At 45.2% G+C, this 17,892-nt stretch overlaps 1 protein-coding gene across 1 annotated transcript in view; it reads right to left on the bottom strand.

Moving 5' to 3' along the window:
• The window catches only part of LOC144694956 (transmembrane protein 150A-like), a 40,008-nt gene extending 22,671 nt beyond the window's left edge, over positions 1-17,337 (bottom strand). Inside the window, exons 1-5 of the mRNA XM_078565763.1 lie at positions 17,229-17,337; positions 13,096-13,143; positions 9,397-9,483; positions 6,681-6,748; positions 4,339-4,466 (exon numbers count right to left, since the gene is read on the bottom strand). Of these exons, the coding sequence (XP_078421889.1) occupies positions 4,339-4,466; positions 6,681-6,748; positions 9,397-9,483; positions 13,096-13,143; positions 17,229-17,293 (396 nt within the window). The 5' untranslated portion in view covers positions 17,294-17,337. The remainder of the gene's footprint in view (positions 1-4,338; positions 4,467-6,680; positions 6,749-9,396; positions 9,484-13,095; positions 13,144-17,228) is intronic.
• Positions 17,338-17,892: the final 555 nt, after the last annotated feature.

The raw sequence follows: 17,892 nt of genomic DNA, 5'->3' as shown, positions 1-17,892 counted from the left end.
GTACCTCAATCAAACAGCCAGCATTCACGTGCAAGCCTGCATATTAATTATTCAACCATAGCTGACTTTGAGCTTGGTCCCTCCCAAAATTCACATCTGCACCCTTTCTAGCAGGAGATACAGGACAGCCAGGAGTCACGGGGAGGTCTGGCCCCTCCCTAACTCAGGGACATTGAGCCTAACTAGAGAGAGACAACCCAGCTGAAATCAACTACCAAGCTAACCTGGGTTCGCATCGGGCCTGTACAACCCAGAACCCCATCAGCCTCTGAACAAACAGGGCAACCACTTTATCTTGACGCACTTAACACACCCAGAGCATGAATAAATGGTGCAGTATGGATGCTGTTCTTAGGGGGTTTGATTTAGCCGCATTGTTGGTATAAATCAAGTGTTGGGCAACCTTTTCTTTTTAACCTGAAGAGCCTTTTTACAAAACATTGCCCAAAATTAAAACTACTGGGAACCACAAGACAACAGTTCAGCGTTTCTAAGCCAAATACTTGGCAAATCCCATCACGGCAGCTGGTGGAGTTTAAATTTAATTAACAAATCTGGAAAATAAAGCTAGTCTCATTAATGGTGACCATGACAACTATCGTTGATTGTCGTAAAAACCCATCTGGTTCACTTTAGGGAAGGAAATTGCCGTCCATACCCGGTCTGGCCTACATGTGACTCCAGACCCACAGCAATGTGGTTGACTCTTAACTGCCCTCTGAAATGGCCGAGCAAGCCACTCAGTTCAAGGGCAATTAGGGGTGGGCAAGAAATGCTGGCCTTGCCAGTGACGCCCACATCCCATGGAAAAATAATATATTTTTTTAAATTGTCAAGCGTCCCTAGTAGAAAACATAATTTGCATCTATTATAAATAAAATGGTATTGAATTTATTTAATCAGGGGAAAGAAAAAGATCAAAATTAAAATGGGCCGACCTCTGAATTACCATGTTTATTGACCTTACTGTAATTTTGTCAGTAAAGTCATCTTTAAAACAAACTTTAACTTCGCATGAGTAGAATTAAGGACATTTTTTTGGCTTGTTGATTCTCGTGATAAAGCTTCTAGTAGTACATTCAGAATAATGTCTCATCTCTGCTATATTTGAAACAATATAGATCGCAACCTTAAAACCTGTTCATTGAACCAAAGACATTATCTATGGTGTATTATTACCATGCTGTGGCCTGTGCCGTTCAAACAACTTTATTTGGAGCACGAGGAGGTTCTTCATTCAAATAATCATTTGGAGTGCTAAAGTGCAGCATAACGATTAGTTTTTTTTACCCTTACAATAAAATCACAGTTCTTAATTTTTTTTCTTTCTTTATCTTTTCATGTTAATGCAATCGAACCAGAAAACGGTGGCAGTCGCAAATGAGATGTTAAAGAGTCACATGAGTTTCAGGAGCTGCAGGTTGCAGAGCTCTGCGCTAAGTGAAGGGAGCTTTACTCTATGTAACTCATCACGCACCTTTCCTGGGAGTGCCTGAAATGTGAAGTGTTTCATTCTTTACAGCACTAAACAGCTTCTGACGAGCACTAAAACTTCACAAAGTAAAACTCAACGTGCTCTGCTGACAAGCAGGCCTGGCAAATGAAAACCCCAAGAGCAAATTGCAGGGGTAACGTTTCTCTAATTAGATAGAAGGCAGATGTAGTTTATGTAACGACAGACCACAGGAATGGAATATAACAGGAATGTAATTGAATAATATTTGGGAAGTGCAGCGTTGTAAACAGGCCCACACCTGATCTCACCCAGCCACACTGGCTGTCTGCCAATCTGCTGGGTCTGTTTGAAACAGAAAGTGATCACTCCATAATGGTGCCCGTATCCTCCAAGGCCAGGTTTTGGGAAAAGGTTAAAAACAGATGTGGAAGGAAGCTAAAGCATTTGAATTTTCTTTCTCCTTAATAACAACCAAAGATGGCTCAATTCAGCAAATCTGGATGTCACACAATCACCAACATCTGGCAAATTTCAGTCTCAGACAACGAAGCGACACTTTAAGTGACATCCAAAACTCTGCTGCCAGGTCTTAACTCACACCAAATCCTGTTCCCTTATCACCCCCTGTGCTCACTGATCCACACTGGCTCCCAGTTAAGCAACATTTTGATTTTAAAATTCTCATCCTTGTTTTCAACTCCCTCCATGGCCTCTCCCCTCCCTATCTGTGTAATCTCCTTCAGCTCCACAACCCTCTGTGATATCTGCGCTCCTCTAATCCTGGTCGCTTGAGCAGCCCCGATTTTAATCAGTCCATCATTGGTGGCCATGTGTTCAGTTGCCTAGGCCCCAAGCTCTGGAATACCCTCTCTAGACCCCTCTGCCTCTCTACCTCGCTTTCATCCTTTAAGATGCTCCTTAAATCTCGACCAAGCTATTGGTCATCTGACCTGATATCTGATATTAGCAACATACGTAGTTTTATAATGCTCTTGTGAAGCGCGTTGGGACATTTCATCATGTTAAAAGCCCTATATAAGTTGTTGTTGGCCCCTGATGGAACATGTAGATGTTAGGTGATGTGGGCAATATCAGGCTCTTGTTCCTCTCCTGCCACTTCACACAGACTCTTCCAGTCAAGAGTGGACACATTGCCTGGACACTGGACACACAGACCCACACAGACCGGGACCCAAGCAGAGTGTCAGCACCTTTAGGAGAGGGGACAAAAATAGGGAAAAGCACGCCAAAACATAAAAATCAAAATTCCAAAATCCACAGACCTCCTTTGCCCAAACAAATGATGTGTGCTGACTCCTGCAAATAGTGTTATCTGAATCCAAGTCTCACCGAGATGTCAACATCTTTTGTTCACAAAATTACAGTTTGGCAGCTCCAGCTAGAGTGTAATTTTTTTTTTTAAAAAGCAGTATTCATACATCAAGCTAAAATCTAATAATTACTCACAAAGGTCGCCTTTTTTTTTGCTGGTTTTCTCACCAACAGGTAAGACGGGGAGGTGGTGGCAGGGTCATAGGTCCAAATGTGCCAGTCAGCCACTAGCACTTTGACCAGTCGGAAGCTGGACAGTGTCAACCAGGCATCAACTGAAACTCTGGTCACCAGGTTTAATAACAACATTTAATACACACATTAATTGCTTTTCTCCCCATTTTTGCCTTCCCAATACCTCAGAGTCATTGCGGCACAGGAGGAGGCCATTCGGCCCATTGAGTGCATGTCGGTCAATCTCTTGTAGGTCAATCCGGTCAGTCCCATTCCCCTGCTCTATCCCCATTTATTTCCGCAAGTTTATTTCCCTCAAGCGTCCGTCCAATCATCACCTCCGTGTAGGCAGCGAGTTCCAGGTCGTTACTACTCACTGTGTAAAAAAGTTCTTCCTCACAATCCCCCTCTATCTTCTGCCCAAAATATTAAATCCAAGCCCCCTAGCCCTTGTACAATTAGCTCATGGGAACAGCTTTGTCTACCTTATCTAAACCTGTCAGATTGTCCACCTCTATCAAATCTCCCCTCAATCTCCTTTGCTCCAAGGAGAACAACCCCAGCTTCTCCAACCTAACCTTGTAGCTAAAACCCCTCATCCCTGGAACTGTTCTGGTAAATCTCCTCTGCACCTGGTGGCCATCCTTCATTTGAAAGCCGTTGGACAGAGGGTTTGTGGCAAGCTATTCAACTTGTGTGGCAACACATTCTTCAGGTAACGATGACCCAAGGATACTGAGTAGCACCAAGGAAGTGAGAAACCTGGATCATTATCCCTCTTCCTAACTCATCGGTGAGCTTCTAGTTGTGCCAACAGACAAGAGCTAACAACAGCAAGGCCAGCGACTGAATGCTAAGTCGTTTGGTCCATGCGGTTTAATGGTTTTTACTTTCATGGGATGTGGGCATCACTGGCAAGGCCAGCATTTGCTGCCCATCCCTAACTGCCCTTTAATAGAGTGGCTTGCTAGGCCATTTCAGAAGGCAATTAAGTGTCAACCACATTTCTGTGGGTCTGGAGTCACATGTAGGCAGGTTTCCTTCCCTAAAGGGACATTAGTGAACCAGGTGGGTTTTTAACAACAATCGATGATAGTTTTATGGTCACCATTACTGAGACAAGCTTTGTATTCTAGATTTATTAATTGAATTTGAATAGCTGCCATGGTGGGATTTGAACCCATGTCCCCAGAACATTAGCCTGGCCCTTAGGATTGCTAGTCCAGTGACATTACCACTACGCCACCTTCACCCCTTATTTAGTCGCAGGATAATCACAAGAAGTGCTCAGAAAATTAATCCCCATGGCTTGTAAAAAGGGTCCAGCACAAAGATTTGTTAACCTTGGCATGAGGAAAAATAGAACAGGGCCTTACTTGGAAATTTCCGACCATGATCAGGCCAACCGCGTTAATGCAGCCGGTGACCAGGGCTCCCGTGTTGATCCACATGGGACGACATCTCTCCAGAATCTGACCGTAGCGTAGAACACAGATCACGACCACTGGATGGACACAAGAAACACAGCCAATCATTAGCAAGGACAGGCACAACACTAGACACGTGCAGAAATTAGGGTCATTTCCATCGCTGGACACTGGCTGCATTTAGGACAATTCCTTTACTTAGGCTCATCAGCTAAAGATTTTTTTTTAGGTGAATTTTTGCATTAATCAGGGTGAGTCATATCATTCAAGGATTTGAAATATTTTGGGCTCTCACTGTCATCACCAAGCGCTCAGACTCTTCTGCAGCCTTGTATATATGCAAATCAAAGCTCCCTCGGCAATGCCCAATCAAGTAATTATGCAGGTAACTAGCACGGACAGATGGGCAATAAATGCTGGCCTAGCCAGCGACGCCCACATCCTGTAAACAAATCTTAAAAAAGTAACACCTGCACCACCAATCCAGATACAAAGAGAGTTAGATACAGAGTAAAGCTCTCTCTATACTGTCCCCATCAAACACTCCCAGGATAGGTACAGTATGAGATTAGATACAGAGTAAAGCTCCCTCTACACTGTCCCCATCAAACACTCCCAAGACAGGTACAGCACGGGGTTAGATACAGAGTAAAGCTGCCTCTGCACTGTCCCCATCAAACACTCCCAAGACAGGTACAGCACGGGGTTAAATAGGGAGTAAAATTTCCTGTACTCTACTCCTAACAACACTTATTAATTTTGTTACAAATATGGAATATTTGTGACTATATTTAAAGATCATGAAAAATGAAGTTGAGCTGATGACAAAGGAATGAAGAATAAAATATAGCAATGCTGCCAAAGCAAGCAACAGTATTTCCTGTCGACATTTTCTCATTCCTCTGTTGATGACAGAGACAAATGCTGAGGTAGTTTTATGGGTGCTTTCTACAACTTATCCAAGTGTGAATTCTTTACCTTAGACTGGACAGTGAATGGTAACCACGAGGCGAGCACGCTACCTGACACCAACACCCAGATCAACCACAACTTGTATTTATATAGTACCTTTAACAAATTTGAGCCAAGGTGGTTCACAAAGACATAACCTGACAAAAACATACACAGAGCCATTGAATGAGTTATTAGCAGGGGAATATCTAAACTGGTGAAAGAGGTGAGTTTTAAAGGATGGTCTTAAAAGAGAAATGGGAGGTGACGAGGTAGAGGGTATTAGGCAGGAAATTCTAGAGCTTAGAGTCTAGACAGCTGTAGGGACTGCAGGCAATAGTGAGATGATGTGTCAGGGGGAGAGAGAAGGCAGTGGGGAGAGTGCAATGAAGCTATTGTCAAAGGAAGAGAGAGCTCAGGTGGTTAGTAGAGCTGAAGGGTATAGAAATGAAGGGCAAGGCCAAGATGGTATTTAAAAATGAGGAAGAAACTTTCAAATTTGAGGCATGGCTTGTCACCTTCCAGACGAAGGCTCAGTGGAAAGCACCTCCAACATGGCCCTGTCTGAAAACACGAAACTCAACACCGTTTCCACTCATGGGTGTCCAGAATAAGAAGGGACTAATATAACACAGTTACAAACAGATCTGATCAACAAATCAGAGGTATTTCCTTACATAGTGTAAGGTGGGAAAGAGGAACTTGTTGCCACATGGGGTGGTTAAAGCAGATTGTCACATTTAACAGGATGCATTCATGAGGGAGAAGAGAATATAGGGATATGGACGCAAGGTAGAAAGAGGTAGTTTGAGTGGGAGGAACCAGTGTGGAACCAAATGGCTATTTCTCTGGTGTAATTCTTTGAAGCACAAGATTCAGACCAGAGATCTGCTGTGTTATTTAGGCATATATTACATAGTGTGTTACCAACGTAGCCATTCAAGGTTGTTGCTCCTCCCCACCCTCTCGCTCTAATGGCTCAGTGCACTATGCATGTGGTACTGAGGGACACAGGTGAGGAAAACTCCCAAACTCGATCTGTGCTTACCTATTCTATTTCAGATTAAGTGGTATTGAAGCTGCTACCATTGGGTTTTGTTCTGGACTGGGGCAGAATATTTGACAATACACCTCATTCTATGGTGAAATTACTGGCCAGTATTCAAAAGCACCAAGACAGCTTAGCAAGAGGCCAACTTTTAAACTACAGCCGTGCTGCTTTTACACAAAAATGGCAGGAATAACTGATTCTGAATGGGAGCAATAAAGGTTTATGCCTCTTGTGCAGTAATCCTACAGTCCAGTTGCTACTTACAATAATGAATCAGTGGATGACTTACCCATAAAAGCCCCCACATTGCCAATTAAACTGAAGAAGCAGCTTTCAGGAGGGTACGAGCCACATTTACTGTCGAGGAAATGTTAAAAGCAAGTTAGTAAGAGGTTTGATTCGATAGCCGCTCCCCAGTATTCTCTGCTCCTGAAGTCACTTATCCGGCTGGGTTACAATTCCCCAGGGGCTGCAACCTACCTAACAGCCTTAACAAAGGGGCCAGTTTACACACCAGAGATTAGACTTGAGTATCACTGGACTTTTTGATCGTAGAGTTGTCAAAGTTAAGCTTAGTTCAATCTTCCTGGGGCAAGGTTATCCAGTAGAGATGTAAAAGAAAAGGGAGGGGTAGGGAGGGGAATTGGCTAATAGGGTCCTCTTCTTGGATCTGTTGCCTTGTGTGTGCCAATTATTTACCTTCCCATTATATGCCCAGTGATTGTCAGTGCATCTTACCCTTTGGGGAGCCAGGAGGCGAGTTACTTGCTGCAGAATTCCCAGCCTCTGACCTGCTCCTGTAGCCACAGTATTTATACAGCTGTGCGTATAATTCAATAAATGTACATGTAACTCATGGAGGTGCTGCAAGAGAACTCAAATATGAATGCAAAGATGTTTGAAAATGGGCAAGGTAGCAGTTTACAAGAATTATCAGCTGGTACAGTCTGGTGCCACAGAATTTAGCAATTCCTTCCAACATTTTAGGACTAAAAATGTAACTCCAAGTTAACATTTACTGATTAATTTTAGGGAGAAAACAGTTTCCGCTGGCAGGAGGATTAGTAACTAGAGGACAAGTTTAAGATAACTGGCAAAAAAATGCAGGGAGAAGAAAATGAAGATTGTTTTTACACAGAGAGTTAGGGACGACAGCCAGAGGACTAGTGACCAGCTATAATGATTGCTATCTTTAAAATAGGAGATAACTCCTATTTGTATGGAGCAACTATGACCAATTACCTTAATGACACTGGCAGGAAAGATAATGGAAGCTTTACTCATTGATGCAACAGAAAAACATCTAGAAACCCAAAATATAACTGAGAAATCAGTCCAGATTTCCAAATGGAAGGCCGTGCTCAACCAACTACTGAACTCTTTCAGGAATGGACAGAAACGATGGATAGAAATACTGCAGTGGACGTAATATATTTGAATTTTCAAAAGTCCTTGGATAAAGTACTGCATACTTTAGACTTATAGCAGACTTATGACCAAGGTCAGACTTGTGGAGTTAGGGGACAAGTAGCAGAACGGACAGCAGATTTGGCTACAAAACAGAAAACAAGGGCTAAATATGCTGATGAGGTGAAAATTGGAGTGTGCAATTGACACAGAAGAGGCAACAAAATACATTAATAAACATGCAGCATAGATGTGCAACTGGCAACTGATCTTCAACATAGTTTAAGTGTGAGGTGGTACATTTTAGAGGTGGAATAAGGTGTTGCTGGGGCGGGGGAGTGTGTGTGTGTGGGTCTGTGTTCTCTAGGTTTTGTGAATAAGCCTATATTAAGGAAAGACTGGCTCCAGATCCCTCCTTTGCTCAGTGAATGAGCAGCGAATTATAACAGAGCTGTCCTCACTCTTTGCTTTCTCCCATCTCAAGGTGACTCACTCTCCCTCCATTTCACCAAAACTAAGCAGAGGCGTTCACGAATGCGATTGGAGGTTAGTGAAAAATATATCCCGGAATAAAAGCAGAAAGTTTGGAAATACCCAGCCAGTCTGTCAGCATCTGTGGAGAGAGAAACAGAGTTAACTCTGTAGCGGTTCACAGACACTGCCAGTTGCTAAGTAATTCCAGCATTTTCCATTTCCATTTCAGATTTCCAGCACCTGGAGTACTTTGTTTTTATAATATATTATTGGAAATGGGGCCAAATGAACCTACTGGAGCTGAAGTTTTGATGGAATCATTGCTTTACTGCCTTGCTCAATGCAGTCAAGTTGTTGTGTTGTGGTTTTACTCGCTGCTGAGCCATTGCAAATCCCTTTTCTCCCAGAATTGCTCTCCAGAAGGCGATGTTGAGCCCGCCTTCTGGAATTACTCTGGTCCACATGGTGTAGGTCCAACCACAGTGCTTATTCTGTGACGGTTTGATACAACTGGGTGGCCATTTCAGTTAAGAGTCAACTACATTGCTGTGGGTCTGGAGTCACATGTAGGCCAGAATGGGCAAGGATGGCACATTTCCTTCCCTGAGAGGGGGTAGTGAACCAGGTGGGTTTTTAATCCAGTAGTTTCATAATCTTTAGCACTTTATGAGATTTATTAATTAATTGAATGTAAATTCCCCCGGCTGCCCTGGTCGGATTTGAACTTGCGTCCCCAGAGCTTCTGGATTATTTGTCCGGTAATACTACCACTACGTTACCATCCAAACTTTTCTGAAATAAAAAGAAACCAAATGCACATGGTAAAGGTCAAATCAAACGAGGGAAGCTGGAAAGCAGAAATCATAACAAAAGTTGCTAGAATTCAGCACAATGCTGAAAACAGATGGCAGATTAAAATTAGCCTGACAAGGACCAGTTTATAATTTAGGCAGAATCATTCAACCTAGGTCCTTATTGAAAAGGACCAATGAAAGGCCTGACTTGAGATATTGACCAGTCTTCTTGTTTTGCTGCATCAACGGACATGCTGCATAATTTTTTGCTCTTTGGGTCAACCGACTATTGGGTTCATGCAGCCAAATCGAATAGAAAGTCTCCCCTACCTGACCAACGGGATATCCTGTACTGTGCAGCAGCTTTTCGGATAGCCATGCTTAGAGGTGTCCTCAGAGCAGGACTCGTTATATAACCTTGGGAATAAAAGAGAAAGCTCGTCAGCAGCAAACTAGCTTTAAATCATTCTCGTGTGGGAACTGTGCGCTTTCATTGTCGAGGGCACCGAATCTGCAATCAATGTGGGTGGGCTGTAACACCAGAATAGTGCCCTAAAAGCAAGGGTCCATCACAGGGCTGGGAAATACTCGGAATGGGGGGAGGTTGGCAGACAAATTCAAGAAAGAGCACTTTCCCCCATACAATAATTCCATACATTATCTGGGGCCCAACAATTGAAGGCACATGGAGTAGGAAGAGAGCATGTAGTTTGATTGGAGGAGCAACAAGCGAACAGGGGAGACAGAATCTGTGAGAAGCTGCTCTTCCAACCACAGATTCTGTCCCTCCCATACTGGCTGCTCCAGCTACTCCAATCACAGATTCTGTCTCTCCCATGCTCCAGCTCTTCCAATCACAGATTCTGTCTCACCCATGCTCCAGCTCCTCCAATCACAGATTCTGTCTCTCCCATGCTCCAGCTCTTCCAATCGCAGATTCTGTCTCTCCCATGCTCCAGCTCCTCCAATCGCAGATTCTGTCTCACCCATGCTCCAGCTCCTCCAATCACAGATTCTGTCTCACCCATGCTCCAGCTCCTCCAATCACAGATTCTGTCTCTCCCATGCCGGCTGCTCCAGCTCCTCCAATCACAGATTTTGTCTCTCCCATGCTCCAGCTCCTCCAATCACAGATTTTGTCTCCCCCATGCTCCAGCTCCTCCAATCACAGATTCTGTCTCTCCCATGCTCCAGCTCCTCCAATCACAGATTCTGTCTCCCCCATGCTCCAGCTCCTCCAATCACAGATTCTGTCTCCCCCATGCTCCAGCTCCTCCAATCACAGATTCTGTCTCTCCCATGCTCCAGCTCCTCCAATCACAGATTCTGTCTCCCCCATGCTCCAGCTCCTCCAATCACAGATTCTGTCTCTCCCATGCTCCAGCTCCTCCAATCACAGATTCTGTCTCTCCCATGCTCCAGCTCCTCCAATCACAGATTCTGTCTCCCCCATGCTCCAGCTCCTCCAATCACAGATTCTGTCTCCCCCATGCTCCAGCTCCTCCAATCACAGATTCTGTCTCTCCCATGCTCCAGCTCCTCCAATCACAGATTCTGTCTCTCCCATGCTCCAGCTCCTCCAATCACAGATTTTGTCTCCCCCATGCTCCAGCTCCTCCAATCACAGATTTTGTCTCTCCCATGCCGGCTGTGCCAACTCCTCCAAAGACAGGTTCCCTCCCTTCCGGCTCATGCTGCTCTTCCAGGATCTATGATTGGAGAAACAGCAAGGGCGGGAGGTAGGGAACCGGTTATTGGAGGAGCTGCAACAATTATCGTAGGTGAGGATTCGTCCGGCTGGAATTTTTCACATTCTTTGTGACAAGGCCTAGAAAAAAATAACAGAAAAGGAAAAGGATGGAGGCGGCTGGAAACTCAAACGAGGCCAGGAGCAGGCCTGGAGGAGCCGCCAGCACCAAAAATGAACAGGGGCAGCAACCAGCAGAGAGAAGGTCCGACACAGTTTAATTTTGTGTGCTGGAGGGTGAAGGCTGGGAAGGCAATGAGCAATGGAAAGAGAAATGATCAACCATTCAGATTAATTTGGTCTTATATTGACTTACCGAAACTGCTAATGCCTGTCTGATTTCAGTTCCCTTGCATCAAATAGTTGGAATTTGAGATTAATCAGATCTTAGTATATGATTGTAAACTGGGAATTGTATTTAGGTAATGAACAGAGGCTTCTCAGATGGCAGGGCAGGCAACCTTAGCTCATGGATGATGACAAGAAGAGATGTAATGACAGACACTGAGAAAGTGATTGATAGACATAAAAATGTGAGCAAACATGTTTATTTTTTTAATCTTACAAACAGTTTATTGTGAACATAACATTTTCATGAGTAAATAATATTTATTATTAATAACATATATAGATATATTCTATCGATAAGTATTTGCTACTTTTGGCTATAATGGAAGCTTCAATTTTGATCAAAACCATTACCCCTTTTCCATATCTTTTCTCTGTTCTGGTTTTGTTTGAACCACTATTGCCAAATGTGTTGCCAAATAAAGCTGTTACTTTGCAAAATAAGTTTTTTTAAATCTAGCACTGACACATGGTTAGCACACTATTTTGATCCCATTAATCCTTGGCTTGAAATTGGATGACTTGCAATACATTATAGAGTTGTTCCCGTTGGTATTTTTTGCTACCTTGTCTATCTAAAGAAGCAAACCCTGAAAAGAAAATTCAACACAAATACAGAAGGTAAAGCGTGACTGCAACACCTAATAAAGGAATTAGTGAGAGTAAAACAGGAGGCCCAGAAAACCAAAAAGTAGCCCCTGAGAAAATCTCAAAAAAGAGCCCTTGGAAGAAAGTTGTTCTGACCCCTGGTTAATCATAGGAGCCAAGTGCAAGGAATTTCTACTCATGTTGCCAGGACAACCAGTAAACAGCTTATTAACAAGGGCAGGAATTAATCACCAGCTATCAGTCCGGATCATATCACTGTGGCAAAAATATTACATTGAATCAACTCCTTGCTGAGCCAGTTATCACAGGATTGCAATATGTGCACGCAAACACAAATATTAAAAGGAGGTTTTGTGGCCCAGGAGCGATAGCCACCCTGCCTCTGAGCCAGAAGCTCCGGGTTCAAGTCCCCTTCTGGGCTTGATGACCAAGGAAGGTGCGATCATATTGGGGCCAAACAGGTTGAGTGTCAACCAGTAAATCCTTCCAACAAAGGCATGTGGGAAAGAGTGGGAGAGATTCCTGGCCAGCCTCTACCATCACTATCCATAGCTCCACGCTACAAGATGCACGTAAAATGTGCATGTTGCCACAGCAACGCTGACTCTGAGTGATCTGTAACACACCACCGCCACACATTAAAAACTTAGCGAGGTCCTAACTCCTGACTTGCTAGGGGCACAATTTGATGGCTATGATAGTCCGTTTTGATGCAAGTGGAAGGAGGGATGGGGAATGACAAAAAAAACACCACACACAATTGTGTACACATAAGCTACACACAACTATGTATACACACAGACACAAGGGTCACGCACCTTGATGCAGCTGCAAACCTACTTAAGCAGAAAATATTTAAAGATATTCCTTGAGGCTTATTTGCTGCTCATTTAATATTTAAACAGACTACAGGAGGCCAAGGACAGGAACAGATTTCAAGCCAAAAGATTGATTCCAGTGTTGGGTGGGAGAAATCAGAGAGACACAGGAGCTGATCACTGTTAACTCATGTGCCACAATGCTCCAAGTTCTGTCAACCTCTGAGATGGGCTCTCGAAACATTGCATTACACTCCAAATCCCCTTCCCAAGTGAGGATTATTTTGCTGCCACTCCACCAGATCTAAACGTTTACACAGTTTGCAGAGGACGTTTTCCCAGTGGTTCTCATCCTACTCCCAGCAGAGGCTGACGCATTTTCCACCAGGAACTGGAATCCTGGCTGTTTTTTTGTAAGAAAAAAATAGCTTCCCTAGCAAAGAAGCCATTCACACTGCTGCTGCAGCAAAGATTGATGCATGGAAAAATAAATTGTAAATATCGTACCAGTTCTCGACAGGACAGACGTGGTGGTTCATCACTGCCATCGCGTATCTGAAAGAGAGGAACCAGGAGTTAGGGTACGCAGTGGATTTAGAACGGTGTGGATCAGTTAAGCTGGTTAATCAGATCAACATTGCCAATTTCTGTTAAGAATTACACTAATCTCATCATTTTTGGTTGATTGCATTGGATTAAAGACTTAAATACCAATGACAACAGAATTTCAGATTTACCATTGGAAGGGGGGATTTTTCCCACTTGGCTTCAGAGAACCCTGTAGGTCAGTGTTTCTCCAATGTTTTTTGTCCGTGGACCACTGAGGCAAAAGATCTATGCATCTACTTACCCGCTTTCACAGAGTGGTTACGACACGGAAGGAGGCCATTCGGCCCATCGTGTCTGCACCAGCTCTCTGAACGAGCAACTCCCTTAGTGCCATTCTCCCACATTCTCCCCATAACCCTGTGCATTGTTCCTTTCCAAATGACAGTCTAATTCCCTTTAGAATGCCTCGATTGAATCTGCCTCTACCACACTCTCAGAAAGTGATCCAGGTCTAAACCACTCGCTGTGCGAAGAAGTTTCTTCTCATATTGCTTTTGCTTCTTTTGCCAATTACTTTAATTCTGTGCCCACTCCTCTTGCTTGCCACAGCAAAAAAAGACTCAGCAGAATCGATGGGAAGAATGGTGTCATTTTTAATGAGACAGAAATATTTGCATTCAGGTCGGAGAGTTGCCACCTCACGTCAGGTTCCACGTTCAGCCGGTTCCTGGTGTTTCACAGTCCTACAGGTGTTGAAAAGCCTAGCTGGGTGTTGGAACAGTGACATAAATCTTGCCCATCAAACTACATGATTGTCACTCGCACTCAGGACGACTGGTGTCCTGCACGCAGAAGCTGGTCTGGTCGTGTTACGTGAGTGGTGTGGGGGGAGGTTCTGGACTGTTCTCTCATCTGACATAAGTCACGATGCTCTGCGTCAGCGACTTGCATTTTGGACCAACCCACAACCACCTGGAGGACCCTCACGGACTAGCAGTGGTCGAGAGGCGACTTGATTGAAACTTGTAAGTTCCTGAGGGGTCTTGAAAGGGTGGATGTGGAAAAGATGTTTCCTCTTGTGGGAGAATCTAGAACCAGGCGTCTCTTGTTCAAAAATAAGGGGTCACCCATTTAAGGCAGAGGTGAGGAGAATTTTTTTCTCTCAGAGGGTAGTGAGTCTTTAGTATCCTTTCTCAAAAAGGCAGTGGAAGCAGAGTCGTTGAATATTTTTAAGGCAGTGGTAGATAGATTCTTGATAAAGCAAGGGGATGAAAGATAATCGGGGGTAGGCGGGAATGCGGAGTTGAGGTTACAATCAGATCAGGCATGATGTTATTGAATGGGGGAGCAGGCTCGAGGGGCCGTGTGGCCTACTCCTGTTCCTAATTCGTATGGTCGTAATGGACCCCACTTTGAGAACCACTGTAAGCAAACAGATATTACAAGTCTACATTTCTCAGTATTTCGGTTCGTTGGTACTCATATATAGTGACAGACTCCCAAAAGTCAGGTGTATATCAACATATAAAACATCAGGTCTTAAAGCCTGTAAGCATAAAAACCAGAGAGAACCAGCTGATGAGAAAAATAGCAGACAATTGTTAAGCTCCATTTGTAGGCTGCTCAGACACAAAATCCCTCCAACATTCTTTTTTGGACATCATCTGTTTTGTATTTCTACTCATAGCTGCGATTTCAATAGTAACAGAGGCCATTGCAATCCTGAGAAATAAACAGAATCATAGTACAACTGGCGGAGGTGACCCAGGATAAGGGAGGGAACATTAAAGCAAATTATATTCAGCATTGGCATTAGATGACCAGATGATTCAGCAGGGTTTTAAGCCTGCCGACTAGGTTCACACATGAACAATATGCAGGTGGAAGAGGTGCCTAACGCAGCTCATCTCTCTACCATTGACACAATCGACCACTCCATTCTCCTCCATTTCCACACTATGATCACCTGCATGACTCTTAACCCCTACCTATCCATGTGTAGACAACAAAAGTCTTCTTGACCCCTTGCACCCATTTTGAGGGTGCCCCAAGCTTCCACCCTTGTTCCCTCCTGTCTACATCCTTCACCTTCGAGGCACCATTCACAAGTCTATCAAGTTCCAGAAGGACCTCGTACTTAGCGTTACTCCTTCATCACCACACTAATCTGCTTAGCAATGCAGGTTGTAGTTCTGCTGGCATTGTTTTCTCTGGAAAATGCAAAAACAGAGCCACCAGCTTCAGTTCCAGCCAAAACATCCATATTCTTGCTCCCAGCCTCTCTCTAGCTGCCTCCTGCTAAAACAAAGTGCTTGAGCTTTGGGCTGTGCTACCTGTCACTATGCTTCGGGCTACTAAATGCAACCAGTTGTCAATTGTGGATCCACCACTTATTTTCTGCGACGTTAAGTTGCTCTGGCTGAAACCATACTTCCAATAAAGCACAACTTGTTCAAAGTTGATGGTCCCACTTCACAAGAGTAAAGTACTTCTGCCTAGTGCATCAGGACTATCACTGCACACCTCCTGTTTTTATACGTATCAAAAAATTATCCACCAATAATTAAAAATTCAGTGTCACCTCTCATTTTAAACTGGGTTATTCTAATAAAAACAAAAAGCTAAAAGCTACTAATTCTCCTAAATTTCTCCTAACTATACTCAGTTCTGCCAAAGGGTCATGAAGACTCGAAACGTTAACTGATTTCTTCTCCACCGATGCTGCCAGACCTGCTGAGTTTTTCCAGGTAATTCTGTTTTTGTTTTGGGTTATTCTAATGCCTTGATCAGGAAAGCAAAATAAAAATGCATAGTTTCATCAACAACACAAAAACAACCCTCACCCTCAGATCTGAAGCAGTCCATGTCCAAATGCAGCAAGACATGGACAATATCCATGATTGGGCTGACAAGTGGAAAATAACATTCATGCCACACAAGTGCCAGGCAATGACCATCGCCAACTAGAGAGAATCTAACCATCGCCCCTTGATGTTCAATGGCATTGCCATCACTGAATCCCCCACTATCAACATCCTGGGGGTTACCATTGACCAGAAACTGAACTGGCCCAGCCATATAAATACTGTGGCTACAACGGCTGGTCAGAGGCTAGGAATTGTGCGAAGAGTAACTCACCTCCTGACTCCCCAGTGCCTGTCCACCATCTACAAGGCACAAGACAGGAGTGTGATGGAATACTCTCCACTTGCCTAGATGATTGCAGCTCCAACAACACTCAAGAAGCCTGACACTATCCAGGACAATTCTGCCCGCTTGATTGACACCCTATCCACAAACATTCACTCCCTTCACCACTGACGCACAGTAGCAGCAGCGTGTACCATCTACAAGATGCACTGCAGCACCATCCTGACTTGGAAATATATCGCCGTTCCTTCACTGTCGCTGGGTCAAAATCCTGGTACTCCCTCCCTAACAGCACTGTGGGTATACCTACACCACATGGAGTGAGCGGTTCAAGAAGGCGGCTCACCACCACCTTCTCAAGGGCAATTAGGGATGGACAATAAATGCTGGCCTAACCAGCAAAGCCCACATCCAGACACAGATTAGGTAGGTATGAAGTTGGAATTAGTCAGATAAGCAACCCTGGGAAATGGGCAACGGTGGCTGGGGCAATGGCATCTGCTGAAGTGACATGACAGCTCCCTGGGTGTCAGGCATCGTCAGCCGGCGGCCGGCAGAAGGAGCAGGCGCAGAGTCAGGCACCGTACAACAGCAAGCGTAGTTGACGGGCGGCAGGCACTTCCAGCCGGTCATCAGCGGAAGGAGCAGGCGCAGTTCGCGGATGTCATGCCGGCGGCCGGGAGGAGCAGGCGCAGTTCGCGGGTGTCATGCCGGCGGCCGGGAGAAGGAGCAGGCGCAGTTCGCGGGTGTCATGCCGGCGGCCGGGAGAAGGAGCAGGCGCAGTTCGCGGGTGTCATGCCGGCGGCCGGCAGAAAGAGCAAGCGCAGTTCGCGGGGCGGCAGGGCAACAGCTGCAGGAGGAGGATCGGAGAGGTATGCGGCGGGAGGGCGGCTAAAAACAAAAAGAGCGGAGCAAGCAAGCGAGGAAAAAGCCGTACTCACACGATCCATATGCCGGTGATGGAGAAGGCGGACAGGCTGACGGGGAGGATGAGCCACGCAGTCATTGGGAAACCCGCAGCCCCTTAACCTGAAACCCGGAGGGGGGGGGGGCCGGGGGGGAGGAGGAGGAGGGAAGAGCCGGGCGAAGGTGGCCTCCTGCTCCCTCCCTCACAGACACTCACTGCCGCCGAGAGAAAGCCGCTTCCCCCCCTCCCCCTAACCCACCCCGCAGCCCCGGCTCCACTCGCCGCCTCACACGCTGCCCGCTCATCGCAGCCCGGGCCGGCTTTCACTACGCACGCGCGCCGCCCGCGGGTCCAAAGACTACAACTCCCGGTAGGCATTAAGGGGGGTGGGGGGGGGCGGTGTGCCACGACGTCATCTGAATGATGGGTGTACCCAGCCAGTCAGGGAGCGCGATGCGCTAGGGAGGCGGGGCAGCGCGCAGCAGCGGTCTCAGTGCTTTAGGCTCAAGAGTGAATCCTCAGCCTCTCCAAGTGCATTGGTAATGCTGCAACTTTCTGCATCAAAGAATAATAAAGTAATAATCCCATTGCCCTGCCATTTTTTTCCCTTCAAATATTTATCTCCAATTCCCTTTTGAAACTCACTGTTGAATTTGTCTTTCAGTTTAAGGCAGTCCAGATCACAATTCAAAACTGTA

This window comes from Cetorhinus maximus, chromosome 20 (genome assembly GCF_964194155.1).
Source record: "Cetorhinus maximus chromosome 20, sCetMax3.hap1.1, whole genome shotgun sequence".
NCBI lineage: Eukaryota > Metazoa > Chordata > Chondrichthyes > Lamniformes > Cetorhinidae > Cetorhinus > Cetorhinus maximus.
Note: the sequence above shows the minus strand (reverse complement) of the source record. Positions and strands in the feature narration are given on the sequence as shown.